The sequence below is a fragment of the Trachinotus anak genome, unplaced genomic scaffold (assembly GCF_046630095.1).
Source record: "Trachinotus anak isolate AG129_WGS33_773 ecotype Australia unplaced genomic scaffold, CSIRO_AGI_Tana_v1 ptg000002l, whole genome shotgun sequence".
Lineage (NCBI taxonomy): Eukaryota > Metazoa > Chordata > Actinopteri > Carangiformes > Carangidae > Trachinotus > Trachinotus anak.
In genome coordinates this window covers 2,598,473-2,616,640 of record NW_027273853.1, presented here as the reverse complement: position 1 = coordinate 2,616,640, position 18,168 = coordinate 2,598,473, and the positions used below count along the sequence as shown (strand labels likewise).

Here is an 18,168-nt window from a genome sequence, read left to right as displayed (position 1 = left end):
TTAAAATAAAGAAGACAATGTGTTCCATTAGTGCATACTTTGACATGGAGCTCAGGGGACAGAGGAGGGTCTGTGTGAAGTTTGAGGACTGTTTGTTCAGTCAGCTCTTCAGGACGCCCAGGGAAGACGATGCTCAGTGTGTGTGAGATCCTGGACAGCTGGGCCAACATCTCTGAGGATACACCACCAACATGTCATGTATGGACAAGAGGGATTCAAAGAGACTGGACTCAGCATTAGGGACTGAACAGAGTTTGGACAAAAGCCAACATCTAACACAGATTCACACAGATTTGTGGTGCTGCTCGTGGAAACACATGAAAAACTTTCCATTTGGAGATTTACAGAAGAAAACACAATCAAACAGTTCAAAGCAGAAACACATTCATACTGCACCAAAAACCACACTGTAGATACACTGTACTTCATCTAACAAGACAAGGTCAAAACCTAGCATATGGCTAGACTGCCTACGGTAAGTTCCTGATTTTATCAACATGATGTCATCTGACAAAATCAGCAAACACATAAATTAAAGACAAAGACTGTGTGGCGATTTCAGCAGCGCTTACTTTAAAATGTTCTCTCTGAAAGAAAAATAGAAAATACAAAAAAAGACTTTCTTATTGTGTCTCTCACACAGAGCACAGCCTCCATCTGGGATCTGAGCCTTTATTTACCTCAACTCCAGAAGGTCACAGACTTTTATTAGAGGCAGCTCTTTATTTCTAGAATTGGTCACGGTGGTATTTTTGTACGAAGTCTCGTTTCCAGTTGCTCCTATTTGCCATGTGAAAGTCACTGCATCATATGTTAATACAAACTCAACACTTCCTGTTACCATTTCAAATTTAAGACCCTCCAGTGTTTCAGTGGGCAGAAACTATTTATTTCTTAATAGGACTTTTATTACTGTGCTGCAGGAAGTGCATTGTCTCATTTCTGGTTGCTGGTGTTTCTATTGTTTACATGCTGTTCAGATCTCGAGAAGGTAACTGACTTTTATTAGAGGCAGCTTTTTATGTCTAACTAACATAGCTGTTAGAACGAAGCCTTGTTACCAATCACTTCTCTCTCTCTCCCTCTCTCCTGCTCTCCCTCTCTCTCTCAGTGTGTGTCTTATGTTTAGTTATTCCTCTGCCTCCTTTAGTAATAATGACACATGTATGACAGTAGTTTATTTGCTGTAACGGAGGTGAGCCTCAGTGTATTGGACTTAGCGCCCCTCCCCTGCCCTGCAGTTCCCCAGCAGCTGGGAAACCAGGGCAGCTCAGTAAACTGCCTGTAACATGAGGTGTGGCCGTCAGCCCGTGTGTGTTTGTGTGTGAATTACAGTCATTCCTCTCTTGATGTCTGCCTACCTCCATCATCTCCATCAACCACCAGTTCTGTGAACTCCTGCAGCTGAACCTTCAGGACCTCCACAGGATCATCACTAGCGTCCACACACACAACACTCCCTGAAAACACAACATGTCAACACAGCACAGTGTAAATGTGGGTCATCTGTTTCTCAAATATGTGCAACATTAGGTCTATCATGGTCGTGAGAGGAAAAGAGAGATCACTGGTTAGGAGAACAGCACAAGGTTAGGAGGTCTAGTCAAACTGCAGCCTGCAGCCTGTAGATTCAACATTTATTCATGGTGAAATATTTTCATCTCCATAAATCTGCTCAACTACTATGAGGCAGACAGAAAACAGATCTCCTCAGCTTTCAAAACATAACAAGTTGTATTGATGTAGTTGGTTGGGAGTCACAGGAGTAGGTAAAAGAATAAGAAAAATAAAGGGATAAAATAAATATATTACACTGTATCAAAAAATAAAAATATATAGAAGAACTTGAGTAATTTATATGCAAAAATAAATATATATATATACATATATATATATATATATATTTCTTAAATATATAAATAAATATATCAGAAATAAATGAACAAATAAATGAAAATAAATAAAAATGCTTAAAATCATTCATTTTTATTTTTTTTAAGTTTTTTTTGCCTTTTAATGCCCTTATTAGATAGGTACAGTGAGAGAGTGACAGGAAAGTCAGGGAAAGAGAGAGGGGATGACATGCAGCAAAGGGCCGTGGGTCGGACTCGAACCTTGGGCCGCTGCAGTTAGGACTAAGCCTTAATGGTACGCGTTCCACCAGGTGAGCCACCGAGGCACCCCTTGGTTATTTGTTTTTTATATTTCCACATTTATTTATTCTTTTATATATTTCTTATTATATTTCAACATTGTTTTATGTACTTATTTACTCATTTATCTATTGCTCTTTATATTTCAACATTTATTTTCTTATTCTTCTACAGATTTATTCCTGTTTACGGCACTTCTATGACTGCGTAGGTGAGTACACAACAAATGAGTGTCATAATGGATACCCACTGTCCTGCTGTCTCTGTCTCTGGCACGACTCCACATACGATGAGTACTGGGCAGCTGGGATCTTGTCTGCTCTGAATACACAAAAAACCCCAATAATAACTAATAATTACACAATAATTACACAATCAAATAATCAAAGATGATCATTATTGGGATTGATTGCAATCCTTTTAGTAATAAAAAAAGATAATAAATAGGATAAAGTTGTGACAGCTTGTGTCTATAAAATTAGAGCCTAAAGGTGGCATGTTGACGGGTTGTTGATGAGTTACAGTATAAACATCTGACAGGCTTCTGATAATAACTCACTTTTTCAAAGCCTCTATGAAACTCATCCGAGCATCAGCTTTCACAGGAAGCTGTAATTGAAAGACAAGTGAACTTGAATTATAGATTTGTGACAACATAACATTTTTTTTATGAGGCATCTGTTAGTGTATGAACGTGAGGTGAAGGCCTCACCACTCTCGGCGTCAGCAGAGCAGGAAGGAAACGTGTGAGGAAATACGGCCTTCGGAAAATACTGTGAGAGGACACAGGCATCAAACTTCTCCATGTCTCTGTCTGTCATTTCATTTTCATATCTACATGATTCATTTCATGGAAGGCAGAACAGCAAATGTCCTTTTTCAGGACCTTCATGAACTGCGTACCTGGCCTCCATAACTGTGGCAGAGATTCTTCCTGTGCTCTCAAACAGAGACACTGCCTTCTCCACATCCTGGGCAGCCTGACACTGTGGCTGCAGACACACAAATATTACACTGTTATTAACCCACCATTCACTAACCACTGATCCAGAATGTAGAATAACCTGATTTCACAGCAGAGAGAAAAATCTTAGTCACTTGTGACACTTTCTTCATTTTTCTGTCCCTTAGAATCTTTAACAAGGAGATAAGAGCCTCTAACAGAGGACAAAGAAACAACAATATGATCCATTCCTTTTACCTAAAACAGACCAGACCCACCAGTTCAGTCCCACCACAGGTTTCTGGTTCAGACAGTGATGAGAGGTCTCTCATAAGAACAAGAGTAAACTGAGACTGTGGACTGATCGTTTGGTCATTTTTCTAACTGAGGGCAGAAAGTGTAAACACCTCCACGTGTTTGGGAATTCACAGCTAAGATTGTAATTTTTTGGTAGTGTCGCGTTTAGTTTAAGTGCTTGAAGTTGGCATCAAATGTCTGGTCAGATTCAGTTTTAGCCTATTTTAGGAAAACTGTGAAGGAAATGTTCTTGTATGTCTGCTTGTAACTAGACAACTTTTAACATTAATGAAGTTTGGCTCCTTTTGTTGAATGAAAGACTGAAACACAGAGCTTTGCAGAAAACTTGTTCACATTCCTTTGAGTATTTTTTTTTGTTATTGCAACTATAACGCAACTATAATTATGTGTAATTATATTGGTGTTTTATAGGTGAAATACAACAGATTTTTAAATCATATTTGCACGCAGGGTGACTCATAATTTACAACATGAATAATTATTACCAGCTGTGTGTGTGGTTGGGATTGTTGTGTGTGTGTGTGTGTGTGTGTGTGTGTGTGTGTGTGTGTGTGTGTGTGTGTGTGTGTGTGTGTGCGCGTGCAGGTGAAATACATCTGTCTGTCTGTGGTTAGATTACTGTCACCATGACAGAGTCAGTGTAAGATACAGTCATGAAACTTTACAGGTGTGTAGTTGAGATCAGAACAACAACTGAGGTCAGACCCATGAGAAATGAGTGCTGATGTAATAATGTAGTAATGACTACTGAGTACTCTTAGGTCAGAGCTGCAGTTTAACTAGGTGCTGCGCCCTCACCATGACCTATGACCTCATCACTATGTGTTGCTGTTACCTGCACTGGTGCTCCACCTGCAGCAGAAATATCCTCATATAAACCCATGTCCTCCACTGACTCCTGCATATGTACACACACACACACACACACACAAAACAAGGAGGTAAGCATTAATACAAGTTATATTGGAGAGTCACTTTCAGGGATACTAACCATAATACTCTAATCATTATGTTGCGTTACTGTTATATACAGGTGCTGGTCATATAATTAGAATATCATGAAAAAGTTTATTTATTTCAGTAATTCCATTCAAAAAGTGAAAATTGTATATTATATTCATTCATTACACACAGACTGATATATTTCAAATGTTTATTTCTTTTAATTTTGATGATTATAACTGACAACTAATGAAAATCCCAAATTCAGTATCTCAGAAAATTAGAATATTACTTAAGACCAATACAAAAAAAAAAAAAAAAAAGGATTTTTAGAAATGTTGGCCAACTGAAAAGTATGAACATGAAAAGTATGAGCATGTACAGCACTCAATACTTGGTTGGGGCTCCTTTTGCCTGAATTACTGCAGCAATGCGGCATGGCATGGAGTCGATCAGTCTGTGGCACTGCTCAGGTGTTCAGAGCCCAGGTTGCTCTGATAGTGGCCTTCAGCTCTTCTGCATTGTTGGGTCTGCCGTATCACATCTTCCTCTTCACAATACCCCATAGATTTTCTATGGGGTTAAGGTCAGGCGAGTTTGCTGGCCAATTAAGAACAGGGATACCATGGTCCTTAAACCAGGTACTGGTAGCTTTGGTACTGTGTGCAGGTGCCAAGTCCTGTTGGAAAATGAAATCTGCATCTCCATAAAGTTGGTCAGCAGCAGGAAGCATGAAGTGCTCTAAAACTTCTCGGTAGACGGCTGTGTTGACCTTGGACCTCAGAAAACACAGTGCACCAACACCAGCAGATGACATGGCACCCCAAACCATCACTGACTGTGGAAACTTTACACTGGACCTCGAGCAACATGGATTCTGTGCCTCTCCTCTCTTCCTCCAGACTCTGGGACCTTGATTTCCAAAGAAAATGCAAAATTTACTTTCATCAGAGAACATAACTTTGGACCACTCAGCAGCAGTCCAGTCCTTTTTGTCTTTAGCCCAGGCGAGACGCTTCTGACGCTGTCTCTTGTTCAAGAGTGGCTTGACACAAGGAATGCGACAGCTGAAACCCATGTCTTGCATACGTCTGTGCGTGGTGGTTCTTGAAGCGCTGACTCCAGCTGCAGTCCACTCTTTGTGAATCTCCCCCACATTTTTGAATGGGTTTTGTTTCACAATCCTCTCCAGGGTGCGGTTATCCCTATTGCTTGTACACTTTTTTCTACCACATCTTTTCCTTCCCTTCGCCTCTCTATTAATGTGCTTGGACACAGAGCCCTGTGAACAGCCAGCCTCTTTAGCAGTGACCTTTTGTGTCTTGGCCTTCTTGTGCAAGGTGACAATGGTCGTCTTTTGGACAACTGTCAAGTCAGCCGTCTTCCCCATGACTGTGCAGCTACAGAACTAGACTGAGACCAGTTAAAGGCCTTTGCAGGTGTTTTGAGTGAATTAGCTGATTAGAGTGTGGCACCAGGTGTCTTCAATATTGAACCTTTTCACAATATTCTATTCACTCTATTCTGAGATACTGAATTTGTGGTTTTCATTAGTTGTCAGTTATAATCATCAAAATTAAAAGAAATAAACTCTTGAAATATATCAGTCTGTGTGGAATGAATGTATACATTATACAAGTTTCACTTTTTGAATGGGATTACTGAAATAAATCAACTTTTTCATGATATTCTAATTATGACCAGCACCTGTAGTTTCAACATGAGAAATTCTCAATAATGCACTGATGCTGTATAAAAGTAGGACTTTTAATTTTTAGCTTTGCTCTCACCTTCAGGTCGGCCAGCCTGGTCTTGGCCAGGGAGGTGTACTCCATCAGGAGGCTGCGGTGTTTCACAGGTATATACGGAGGGTGGAGGACATGAACCTACCAGGTGACCATGTTGTTAGTTATTATACATTTTTCCTTACATACAGGATTTAGTATAATTGTGCATTTTATCTATCTATCTATATATATTTCACTATGTTATATTAATGGTAATTAGTGGTTCAGGTGTGATATCCTTAACCAGGGCTGGACAGTAACAAAGTACATTTACTTGAGAACTGTACAGAAGTATATTTTAAGTATTTGTACTTTACTGGAGTATTTTTTTCTACAGTCAGTCATTCAGTAGGTTGTGTCAGAGTCATTAGATTCTGTAAATGTAGAACAACACAACAATGTGTTGACATAAAAAAAATAATGTACTTTTGAATACTTAAGTATTTTTAAAATCCAGTACTCCAGTACTTTAACTCAAGTAAAAAACTGACTGAACAACTTTCACTTGTATTGGAGTCATATTTGACCAAGAGGACCAGGAGTTTTGCACTTTGTCCACCTCTGATCTTAACTCTAACTATATTCTGTTTGCTCACAGAGATCATTAAGGGGTTGGTCTGATCTAAAAGTCAATATATAAAGTATCAATAATGTCCAAGCGACACGAGAACCTGCTGAAGGTCACCTTAAGGTACTGTGGAGGTTCAAAAGGAACCAGGTCTGATAGGAACTTCAACAGGAACACCAGAGATTTCTTGCTTGTTGCATGGTAGCCACTGCCCCCGCCAAAGGACATCTGCAAAGGCAGAACAAGGCACTTCAGGCTGGAATATGAGACCTTCATCAATCAACAACACAAAGTGCAACAATGTCAACAAGGAGCAATGTCTTTCTTACGCCACCAGGAGTTGCCAAAGTCACAAATGTGGCTCCTACACATCAGAACTTTAATCAGCAGTATACAGGCCATGCAGTATATTAAATATATATTAGTATTATTATTGAAGATGTTTTGTGCACTGTGTGTGGTCTAAACACTGTATCTTTTTAAACTCAGTGGGAAGTTTTAGGATTTTAGGGAATAATAGTGGAAACTGAAAGGTGATCATCAGTATCAAACACGCTAGAATATTTGGCGATATTTTTAAATCTTTTTTTTTTCATTCCCATTAACAGACCAAAACCAACAATGAACTAATTCTCTCTAAAGAATATGTAACTGAGATGAAACCTTGAACCAGTCGCTGTAGGAGGGGAAGATGCCGGTTCCCTCCAGCGCAGCCTGCCGAGCCAACAAAAAGGCCGTTATCATGTTCTCTAAGTCATAGCTTTCAAATGCAGAACTCAGCAGTCTGGACAGCAGCTCTGATGGAGGCACAAAAACAGAGCACATACGACAAGGTATTTATTATCAGCACCAAATGTTAGCAACTTAAAATTTTAATCCAAGAATACAGGTATCACTAAAACCCGTGGCTCCCTAGTGTTTACCTCTGAGGCTGGCCTGGGTGCTGGGGTTGTAAACCAGCAGAGTGGACAGGAAGCACAGGACGTGTTTCCAGTTGACCTCATGGGTTTCCAAAACCTGCTGCAGGTGCCGTAGCAGCTGCTCAACACTGAAGATCACAGCCAGCTTTTACAGAAACACAGCAACAACAGACGAGTCACGGTTAGTTCCATTGAAACAGAACCTGTAAAGCACAGATCTGAAGACACAAATAGCACTTGAAGTAAGATGGGCTCCTTTTAGTGCGGTTAAAATCAAACAGAAAAGTGCTGCTCTAAGGAAACCAGGATCAGAACACAGGAGCTGATTGACAGACAGATATATAATGGGCTGAAGGCCGTGCATCTGAAGCCTGCAGTCATTCAACTGCTGTTGTGTCAATCTTCAGCTTAAAATACGGGAATGACGATGACTGTGGAAGTAGCAGAGGAGTGAGACTTGTTTGCTAATAATGATGTGTAGTTTCACCCAATTATTATGTTCTAGCATTCATTGGTTAGCCAGAAATCTGCAGATGTATCTGAAATACAAAGACAGCAGTGACAGACTAAGAGCAGGGGATATTTTATGACAAGCTACAAAATAATTTAATATACACAGACCCTGTAACAAAACTAATTTAGAGGTCTCATATTTTATCCATAAGAAGATATATTTGTAGTTTTAAGAACCAAAAACCATCTCAGTGTAGTTTTACATCTCCTCTCTCAGGCTTCTCTCTGGAGCTCTAGTAACAACAGGTCAGTCAGCCAATCAGAAGAGAGGCTCTGAGGCTCTCTTCTGATTGGCTGACTGTTTTCAGAATGATCCAATAAAAATATAGCAGATTTCAGGTAAACACTCAGAGAAACCAAATCCTGCAAGGTTGGATGGTGGGTTCAGGTGGGCGGGGCTTGGGAGTGGCTGAGGGTGGTGACTGCTTTGTTGTGACGTCACAAAGTTCCAGAAGTCCTGACGGCTGGTTTTAAGGCTCAGTTTCTGAATACAGGCTGTGTGCATTTCTCTGTGGACTGAGGCTTTGATACTTTCACAGTATTAACATAGAACCTAGACCTGCTTTATAATCACAAACACATGGACATCTACTTCATTTCATTATATGTGAAGGTTTCCAACCCAGTTACAGGTAACACTCACCTTACGGAACAGAGAGGTCAACGGCCGGCTGGCTTTTGCAAAGGTCCAATTGTTCTGCAGTGTGATGGCATCTGAGACTGAGAAAATATGGTTTAGTTGATTCACTTCAGGTTTTTAGAAATTATTTTTTTCATTATGAAAGCAACATGTACTGTGTATCAGGATACTTCAAAGTCCTTTCAAAACCTGAATTTTGCCAGATGAGTGTAGGCAAATATAAGTATCTACTTAAAGATGTTGTTGGTCTATAACAGGGAAGGGTGATATCCAAAATGTAATATCTTGATGCAGTCCCACCCAAATATCCCCGATCTATAACATGTCTTTACCTGTCAGTCGAGGCTTGTAAGTGAGAGTCTGTGTGAGAGAGTGTGTGAAGAAACGCTGAAGGGCCTCTGCTGACGTTGAAACTCCACATAATGAAGCATTAAATATTTGAACCCTACACAAAACACAGGGCAGAGAGGTAAGAAACAGAGACATCTACTGTCTTACATTTTCTCAATAGTCACAAATCCCTCTTCACTGTAGAAAAAATACATAACCTATAACCTATGAGTATCACGATGTTGAAAACCTTTATAAAAAATTTTATTTTTGGATAAAAAAAGGACTTTTAACTTTAATGATACTGACCACAGTGTCTTGTGGGGGTATATACCACAGTCAGTGTTTTAATTTGCATGTATGCTTTCTTGTCCTGCATATTTAAATGCTGTAGACAGACTCAGGTGGTTGTGACTCAGCGTGTGAAGCATGCAGACTGAGCTGAGGGGCCAGTTACTGTCAGTGTTACACTGATTTAAGCACAGTCTGATCATAGGTGCCAGGTGCATTTCTCCAGCATTTCAGGACCAGACAGGCACCGAGGAATTTTCACACTCCAGCACCAGAGTTTACAGAGACCTGCGCAGAACGGAAAACTCATCCAGTCAGCTGCCGTCCCGCTGGATTTAAGTGTTCTGAAAAACTGTGGGGAAGATACCAGAGAGGCAACAAGTCTGCACTAAAAATCACATCACAAGCTGAAAACAACTGGAGCTGAAAACAGTGTATAAATATCACACTGAAGCACTAAGTCCTGGATAATCGATAAATCCTTTAAATAATTTTTCAAACAAAAATGCAAAACATTCTCAAGTGCCAACTTCTGAATCATGAGGATTTACTGCTTTTCTTTGTCTTTTGAGACAGTAAACTCAATATATTTAGATTTTAAACTGGTGGTCAGGAAAACAAGAGATTCAACGATTTGAATTTTCTGAGCGATTAACCAGCAGATAACAGTTTACCAATGGTTAGCTGCTAGTTACAGACCTAAACTAGACTGAGGGTCACTGAATGGTGTGAGTAATAGAAACCAGGCATATACTTAGACAGCTACAGATACAATAAGTGGCTCAATAAGTTATAACAATATATTCACTATAAATCTGGTACGTTGTTTTGTGAGTTGTCCTACACGTGTTGAAGTGAAACATCTTATCTTGCACTGTGATCTCAGTTACTCCTGAACTTCTGTCTGACCCAAAACCCCAAACCACAACTTGTTTTTACACTTCAGTTTCTTTACAGCTTAAACAAATGAGATACAACAGATACCTGAGTGAGCTTTAGAGGTGCTGTGTCCCTCTTTTTTCCAGTCTGTATGTTGAGTTGAGCTAAATAAAGATCTGACAGTGATATCGATCTTCTCATCTTAACATCAGAAGTATTCTTTTGACTGTGCAGGCTGCTCATCTGTGATGTTGAATGTTTTCTTGGTTTGGTCCACAGTTCTCAAACCAATTTTCAGGTTGAGGTAGATCCAGGAAAAATCTCCCTATACTGAAAAACACCATGAAGGCACCAAGCTGTAAACAGCATCCAGCTGTGAATCCGTCAGAGATTTCAGACTGTTCCAGGAGAAAAGAGAGCGTCTCATCCAGGATTAGCTAAGTGCTTTCAAATCTTGTGATAACAGAACCAGATCTAAGAACTGGTTCTTGGGAAGACAAGGTCCTGATACTGTGTGTGTGATACATGTGCAGACTGCAAATATCTCGTGTCCAGTGTAGGAGCTATTTAATAGTTTGTTTGTTGGTTTTTCTATTATTTATTGATCTGTTCTGAGTTTTTAATTTGTACTTCATTTGTTTTATTTTTGATCATTTCTTTATATTATTTGCTTATTTAGAATAGTCAGTTTTGGTTAACTAGTATTTTGTTTATTTGCATAAAGCTATGGGCACATGAGGTTACTTAGGTAGGTAGAGTGGCTTCGGACCAGAATGCACCTGGGTGAGCCTATGTTTTTTTTTTTACCAGAGCAGGAGAGAAGCAGGAAACATGATCCCGTTGTTCCTTTGTTAGCTTGTTTGTTTGGATAAATAAATCAACAAGACAAATGCAATGACTTTGTTTGGACAATAGATTATTTTGCCTGCATAAACCACATCCACCATTGTGCATCAGTGGCCTTTTTGATTTTTATGTTGGATTTAAGCCAAATAGCCACTACATGTCCCTTTAAATGATTTTAAGCTATTTGAATTGTCCCACTTTCTAGGACATCTGCAGTTGCTATTATATAATTACATAATTCAATAATCTCCCTGTACATTATGGTCATGCCTTGCAATTGTTTTTGTACTGGGGCCTCGTTCTCAGAGACCTCAATCTCAACAAGCCTATCTGATTCCATAAAGGTTAAGAAGACAAATAAAAAGCAAAGAACCAAAGCTCAGCTCCAGCTCCAGCAGACTGCAGTGTCAGACTCTTGTCCACAGTGTCCAGAAGCCCTGAAGAAGAAGAAAGACAGAAAAACTGTGAAATGTTAAAAAGCAAGACAAAAAAGAAAAGAACTAAAATTAGACCTCCTAGCAGTTAAAGAAGTTGAAAATAGCTTTTAGGGTCCTGAGGTGTGAATCAAAGTACTTTACTGAATATTTCATCATCACAGGACAGGGTAAGTGGGACAGGGACGTGTAGACTCACAGAAGAGTATTTCATCAAGTACTGAGCAGCAGAGCAGGGAGATCCTCCTGTCTGGAGCTGCTGGTTCAGGGCTCAGCTCAAAGCCAGATCCCACCAAGACTCCAACGACCACTGAAACAGGAGATCTCTGTTTAGCTTCATCTTAAGCAGGGATGACACAACAAGAATAAACTTCATGTATGCCAATTAGTGAACATTTCTTCAAGTGTACTTGGTACCAGTATTTTTTGCAGCTTGGGTGGTTGCAGTTTAACACCTAACCCAGACCCAGGCTCGCTGTTTCTCCCCGTTCTTTATGTTAAACTAACCAGCTTTTGTGTGTAAGGTCTAGGTGATAAACAGTATTTACATGATTGACATCTTCCAGGAAGCTACAACTACAACTAGATGAGTTCAGACCTGATATAAAGATGTGTCTTCAGTGATCTGATCACCAGTGGTCAGCTCTAAGTAAATCTGTTCACACCTGGCTTTAAAGTGCATCTCCACATCTGTCTCCAGTGACCACTTGTGATCGGATATCACTTCCCTGCTTCATATGCAAATAAACAGGTATTAACCAATCCGACAGACAGGTCCTTCAGCAGTGTACTGTGTGTGTGTGTGTGTGTGTGTGTGTGTGTGTGAGAGAGAGAGAGAGTGAGAAAACGAGAGAGCGAGAGAGCGAGAGAGAAAGAAAGAGAGAGAGAGTGGGGAATAGAGTGGTTGAGTGAATCAATGCTCTGCTCACAGCTCTACAGTGAAATAATGGTGAAATAATGTTTCATCCATTTGAAATAGTAAAATATTTTCGGTTCATTGGGAAACTGTGTTGGGCCCAGGACGCATTTGTGTTCACACTGTTAAAACAATGTGGCCACATGTGGCCCGGACCACCTCCAAATGTGTGTTCGGATCTTACATGCCTCCTCAATGCGTCTTGGTGCGTTCACACTTGAACTTAGAGCTGATCACTTGTGATCAGATCACCAGAGACAGATGTTAACACCTGGCCTGAGCAGGGTCTGAAAGACATCTGTGGCCTTACCCAACAACACTTTCTGCTGAACCTGTTTGGTCTCCTCTTCTCCCTGTGGGGGTGTCCAACTGCACAGAGCCTTCAACTGAGACACCAACCAAGACCTCACGCCCTCGTCACTGAATGGAGAAAAGCAACAAGAAAGCAGACGTGAACTAGAGGTTGACCTTCATTTCCTGCAGAGAGGTGTCGGCCATGATTGCAACATTTATGAACTCTGAGTGACTTGGATATCCTTTGTTTTTTGCAGCTTATTTTTGAGTTCTTGGCTTTTACTACGTCCACAGAGGAACACTATGACAACAGAACCAACAGCAAAGAAAAAAGTTATTAATCAGCCATAATAATTTGAATTTTATAAGCAACTATAGAACCAAACAGAGGCTATTTATCATTTAGCACCACTGAATTTGTAACATTGAATGACTTTACTTTAAAAGCCGAGCTGAAGTTTTCTAAACTTAGGAATTAGATCTATTTTCACACAGATTCTCAGTTCCTCATCTGAACTTGTCTTTCTTTTTCTCTGTCTTCTTTGATGGATCCTTGAAAGTCTGCATGTTCAAGTTGGAATTTTCCATCGTAAACTGTGTTTTCTTAATTCAACCAATCCAGTGTCAGAAACCTGTTTTTGACTTGACTTGAATTGATCTGTGTACGGTGGCCCTGAGAGTTCAACGCACTGAAACTTAAGAAAACAAACAGAAACAAACAAAACACAAACACATTCAGATAATCTATTCATCAATTTGACAACACATTGTATTGGGAGTATTTGCAGTGTGTGTTGTCAAATTGATGAATAGATTATCTGAATTGTGTTCGTGTTTCGTCTATTTGCATGTGTTTTGTTTAGCTGCAGTGCATTGAGCTTTAAGGTCTGTTGTACCCGTTGAGTTTGTGCAACATGAATAAAGGTTTTTTGAATATTATACATTTTCAGAAAAAAATTAAACAATTTGTAACTCAACCAACATAAAATTTAGTTTGTTTTCACAGTAAAATATCTCAACTCCATAAATGCAGTATATTTATAAATGTTCAGGAGCTGGTTAAGTTTCAGTTAAATTATGAATTCAGTTGCTTAAACGATTCAAACCCTGATGGACTTTCTTTGCTCCCATAAGGTCACATTAAAAAACTGGTTCCAGAGTTGTGACACTAATCCCTGGATGATAGACGAGCTCATCAGCAGCTGACCCTGATGAACCAACACACGGCACAAACAGTCTGACTACACTGAATATTTCTTACCTCTCTAAAATGTACTTGACAGTGAGGATGCTGTTAACATGAAGATGATACACCACCTCCAGACTGGGCGGCCTCTGTAAAGACACCACATTAGATTTTGCATTTACGACATCCATTCTGTTGTGTCAGAAAGCCAAGCTGAGTGCTTTGACTCTGTATTATACATCAACTTGTTTCACCTGAGAAATGAATTTCCATTAATGCTGAGGAAAAACGTGAACTTAATGGAATTTCAAACAGTGTAAATATATATATAGGCTTAATATAGAGTGGATGAACAAGACACACACACCTGATCCCTCCTGTACTCCTGCCAGAGCAGTTTAGGGCAGAGGGCTCCCTGTGAGAGCAGGTCTTTGCTGGACTCCAGTAGGACACACAGCTGGACCTGGACAGGACAGGAGAGGGGATTTCATGTATGACCTGCTTTCTGTTCTCAGAGCAAGAATCCTGCAGTAAATTAAGACAGGCTCAGGGTGGAGATGTCAGCTGAAGCCACATAATTAACAATCATCCAAGAAATGAGATGCAGCTATTTTCAGCTGGAAGAACAGCACTGACACACCCTGATTCAAAAAAAGGAGCCATAAAAATCCTCCTATAGACGCTATACTTAAGTCGCAGTTGAACTTAGCACAAAAACACATGGCATCTATCAGATACATGCACGTAACATGCATCTAATTCAGTGATTGCTTACAGAACAAGATCTCTTTTACAAGAGGGACCTGAGTACAGCAGGAGAAACATAACCAATCATAAAAAAAGCAAATATATACAAATAACCACAGAGACCTCCAATGTGTCAAAATTAAAAGTTTAAAACATTAAAGCTTAAAAATCCTTTTGTGAAATTTGTGAAATTCTCCTCTGATGATCGAAGGTGTCTTAGCTTATCTGAACTAATTCTAATCATGTGGTGTACATCACATCAGCATTCATCTGTGGAGTGTGTAGAGTTAGACAGACCTCAAGTATGTGACATGTCCCAAAAGAAGACAGACTTGTTCTGTACAGTCTGCACTAATCAACATAGCAAACTGTTTTAATAGTTAGTACATATAAGCATGAACACACTTTGATGTCAATCAACCTGCAGCTTTGTAATGCTCCTGTCAATCAAACTTCCTGAAGAAAAAACTTAATCTCTTTCTCAAAATACTCTTTGTTTTCCATGATTTCTCTGGAGCTGAATGTTCTGCAGCTGTGAGCTGTGAGAAATCAGCTGTAGTTAGAGTGTGTACTGTGTGGTTTCAGTGTTCTGCGCTTCACTCTGTCACTTTTTCCAGTTTAAACACAGTACAAACACTACAAACTACTACCAGCTGCTCAGAATCAGTGAATCTGGGACACACCGACGGCCTGGAGAGACCTGGGATGTGAAGTATTAACTTCAGTCAGAGACTTTCATAATGATTATTAAAAAATGATTACAACCCACTGTACAAATGAGGGGTTTCAAAAGAAAGATGCTGACGGACAACAAAGACATGTTTTTGCTTTTGTTACTTTTCTTCAGTTGGACATCTGTAGGAAATAAAAATAAACAGATTTTAACTAAATTTAGTGCACAAGTAGCCTTAGGTGAAGAACCTAGGGAGAGCATCACATGTTGTACAGAGACCATGTGATACAAGCAAACAAGATGTTGCTTCACTTCAGATGGTCCTCTAGATTCAAGAAATTCTTCAACTCAACAATTTGAAAGTAGTAAGAAGATATATTTGTGGTTTTAAGAACCAAAAACCATCTCAATGTAGTTTCACATCTCCTGTCAGGCTTTTCTCTGGAGCTCTAGTAACAACAGGTCAGTCAGCCAATCAGAGGAGAGGATCTGAGTAAACACTCCAAGAAAACAAATCCTGCAAGGTTGGATGGTGGGTCCAGGTGGGCAGGGCTTGGGACATGGCTTAGAGCAGTGACTGCTTTGTTGTGACATCACAAAGTTCCAGAAGTCCTGGCGGCTGGTTTTAAGGCTCAGTTTCTGAATACAGGCTGTGTGCATTTCTCTGTGGACTGAGGCTTTGATACTTTCACTGTATTAACATAGAACCTAGACCTGCTTTATAATCACAAACACATGGACATCTACCTTTAGACTGGATGGACCTTTAATGTTTGCATGAAGGTTCTGACTGAACTCCCACCTTGGATTATACCAGAAAGAAATGTAACATCAAATTCTACCATCAGATACTCACTCTCTGAGAGGACGTCAGCAGCTCTCTCCTCTTGTCCTTGACCTCCTCCTCTTCTTCAGTGCCAGTGATCTCCATCAGTCTCTCAAGCACCATCTTCACTGACAGCACCACCACCGGGATACCCAGCTGCCCGGCCTGATGCCTCAGCTCACACACTGTCCACAGATACAACACATGTTCCAGTTCATAGCATTAACTTCATGTCAAAGTTGGTTGTCATTATGTCTCACTGTTCTGAGCAGGGACTTCTTTCATAAGTCTCCTTTGTGGTGTGTAAAAGCAAGAAAACAACATCTGAAAACTGACGGTTGTTGAGCAGATAAACACTGAACAAAGATGGACATCATGAAAAAGTTATTCAGATATTAGACATCCTAACACACCAATAACAAACAAAAACCATTTCAAACATCCCTGCTGACCACTGCAGTGTCACCCTTCTCTTCCTTCACTGTTTCACAGCTCTTTGTTTTGTAATGAATGTATAGATAAGCAGGTGTCTCAGGGCCAGAGTGTGTCACATGTCCTCCCATTTCAACTTTGGCCACTTTGGAAAAACTGATGTAGAGCACAGCGTCTAGTTCTGAGGGCTTGTATCAGACACTCACCCAGCAGTGTCGCTGCGATGGCAGATGAGGTACCTTCAGACGCTGCTGGTTTCTGCTCTCCACTCTGAGAGCACTGAGTCCTGCATGGATCTTGATTCTACAAAGTGTGAAAAATACAGTAAACATATATTAATAACATAGGGGTGAAAGGTCATCTAACTAGTTCCCAGCACATGTAGCACAAGTCTACTGCTGAGGAGATGTGAGACTGAAGCTGCTTTTCTAATTCCCCATTATACAGTGTATCACACAGGTATAATTCACCCAGAAGCAATTATTCCAGTAGTTTGGGTTTTTTGTTTTGTAGAATACCCTCCCTTTGAGTCACAATACAATGCAGAATAATGTGTTTCTTGTCAAAGTGAAATGAGTATAATGGTGAGTAGAAACTACAAACCTTTGCATATGGTATAACACACATAGAGACACGTTTTTTGCTATGTGGAAGTTATTAAATAATCTGACAGTTTGTTAGTTTATTTGTGACAACCTCTTTCTTGGTCCACAGATTAGAACAAAAATGTGATTATTATTTTAAGAGTTTTATGTTTGATCACTGGCTGTGCAGCCTGAGGTCACTGCACTCACCCCGACCTCCCTGAGCAGACTGCAGAGGTTCTGCTGCTGCTCCAGCAGCTGGATGGCTGCCTCCTGCAGCCGCCGACCATCTTCCAGCTTCGGCCTCTTCACCACACGACTAGCTGAGACCACAACAACATTTTCCATAAGTAATATAGAGTCAGTTATAGCACGAACTCAGCTAGTTGTAAAACCTAGGCCAATTTAAGACACGACATAACGTATTTACATGCACATATCTTTGGTAAGTTACTTTGTTAAAAGAAGTGTAAACGGGGATGATTTCCTAATAACGTTCACGCCAAACTCCACTTAAAAAACTGGCAGTTTAATTTGTCCATTCTAATTGTCGGAGGGGGTTAATTTGACACCGGTAACATTACGGACTTCACAGTAAACGAGTATGAATGTTAGTCTGACTGTCTGTCGCTGTGTTTACATATTGTTTGAGGATCCTCCATAAATGATCAGGTTAAGTGGCTCAGCTGACAACTCACCGAGGAGGCTGGACAGAGTCCTCTCCTGAGAGACCGATTCACACGAAGCAGCCACTGACATTGACACACTAACGTGTTTACAAAACGCTTCGACACAACGGCAACGTCTCAGCAGCTTATTATCGTGAAACTAGTTCATTTAGGGCGTTTCGGAGGCTTAATGCCCTGGTTTACTTTCTCAAACGGCCTGTGAACTGCCTCAGCTCATCCTCTCCTCCATGTTTCCCATCGCGCTCTTCTTTGTTATT

The 18,168-nt window shown here is 40.2% G+C and overlaps 1 protein-coding gene across 1 annotated transcript in view; it reads right to left on the bottom strand.

Annotated features, from left to right (window-relative positions):
* The window catches only part of LOC139628338 (Fanconi anemia group A protein), a 27,922-nt gene extending 9,754 nt beyond the window's left edge, over positions 1 to 18,168 (bottom strand). The window contains exons 1-22 of the mRNA XM_071489951.1: positions 17,921 to 18,168; positions 17,433 to 17,545; positions 16,845 to 16,941; positions 16,237 to 16,391; positions 14,328 to 14,423; positions 14,036 to 14,109; positions 12,791 to 12,900; positions 11,764 to 11,874; positions 11,504 to 11,567; positions 9,117 to 9,229; positions 8,788 to 8,864; positions 7,635 to 7,776; positions 7,375 to 7,508; positions 6,829 to 6,939; positions 6,147 to 6,242; positions 4,250 to 4,312; positions 3,057 to 3,145; positions 2,866 to 2,926; positions 2,713 to 2,762; positions 2,404 to 2,474; positions 1,362 to 1,460; positions 39 to 172 (exon numbers count right to left, since the gene is read on the bottom strand). Of these exons, the coding sequence (XP_071346052.1) occupies positions 39 to 172; positions 1,362 to 1,460; positions 2,404 to 2,474; positions 2,713 to 2,762; positions 2,866 to 2,926; positions 3,057 to 3,145; positions 4,250 to 4,312; positions 6,147 to 6,242; positions 6,829 to 6,939; positions 7,375 to 7,508; positions 7,635 to 7,776; positions 8,788 to 8,864; positions 9,117 to 9,229; positions 11,504 to 11,567; positions 11,764 to 11,874; positions 12,791 to 12,900; positions 14,036 to 14,109; positions 14,328 to 14,423; positions 16,237 to 16,391; positions 16,845 to 16,941; positions 17,433 to 17,545; positions 17,921 to 17,981 (2,121 nt within the window). The 5' untranslated portion in view covers positions 17,982 to 18,168. The remainder of the gene's footprint in view (positions 1 to 38; positions 173 to 1,361; positions 1,461 to 2,403; positions 2,475 to 2,712; positions 2,763 to 2,865; positions 2,927 to 3,056; positions 3,146 to 4,249; positions 4,313 to 6,146; positions 6,243 to 6,828; positions 6,940 to 7,374; positions 7,509 to 7,634; positions 7,777 to 8,787; positions 8,865 to 9,116; positions 9,230 to 11,503; positions 11,568 to 11,763; positions 11,875 to 12,790; positions 12,901 to 14,035; positions 14,110 to 14,327; positions 14,424 to 16,236; positions 16,392 to 16,844; positions 16,942 to 17,432; positions 17,546 to 17,920) is intronic.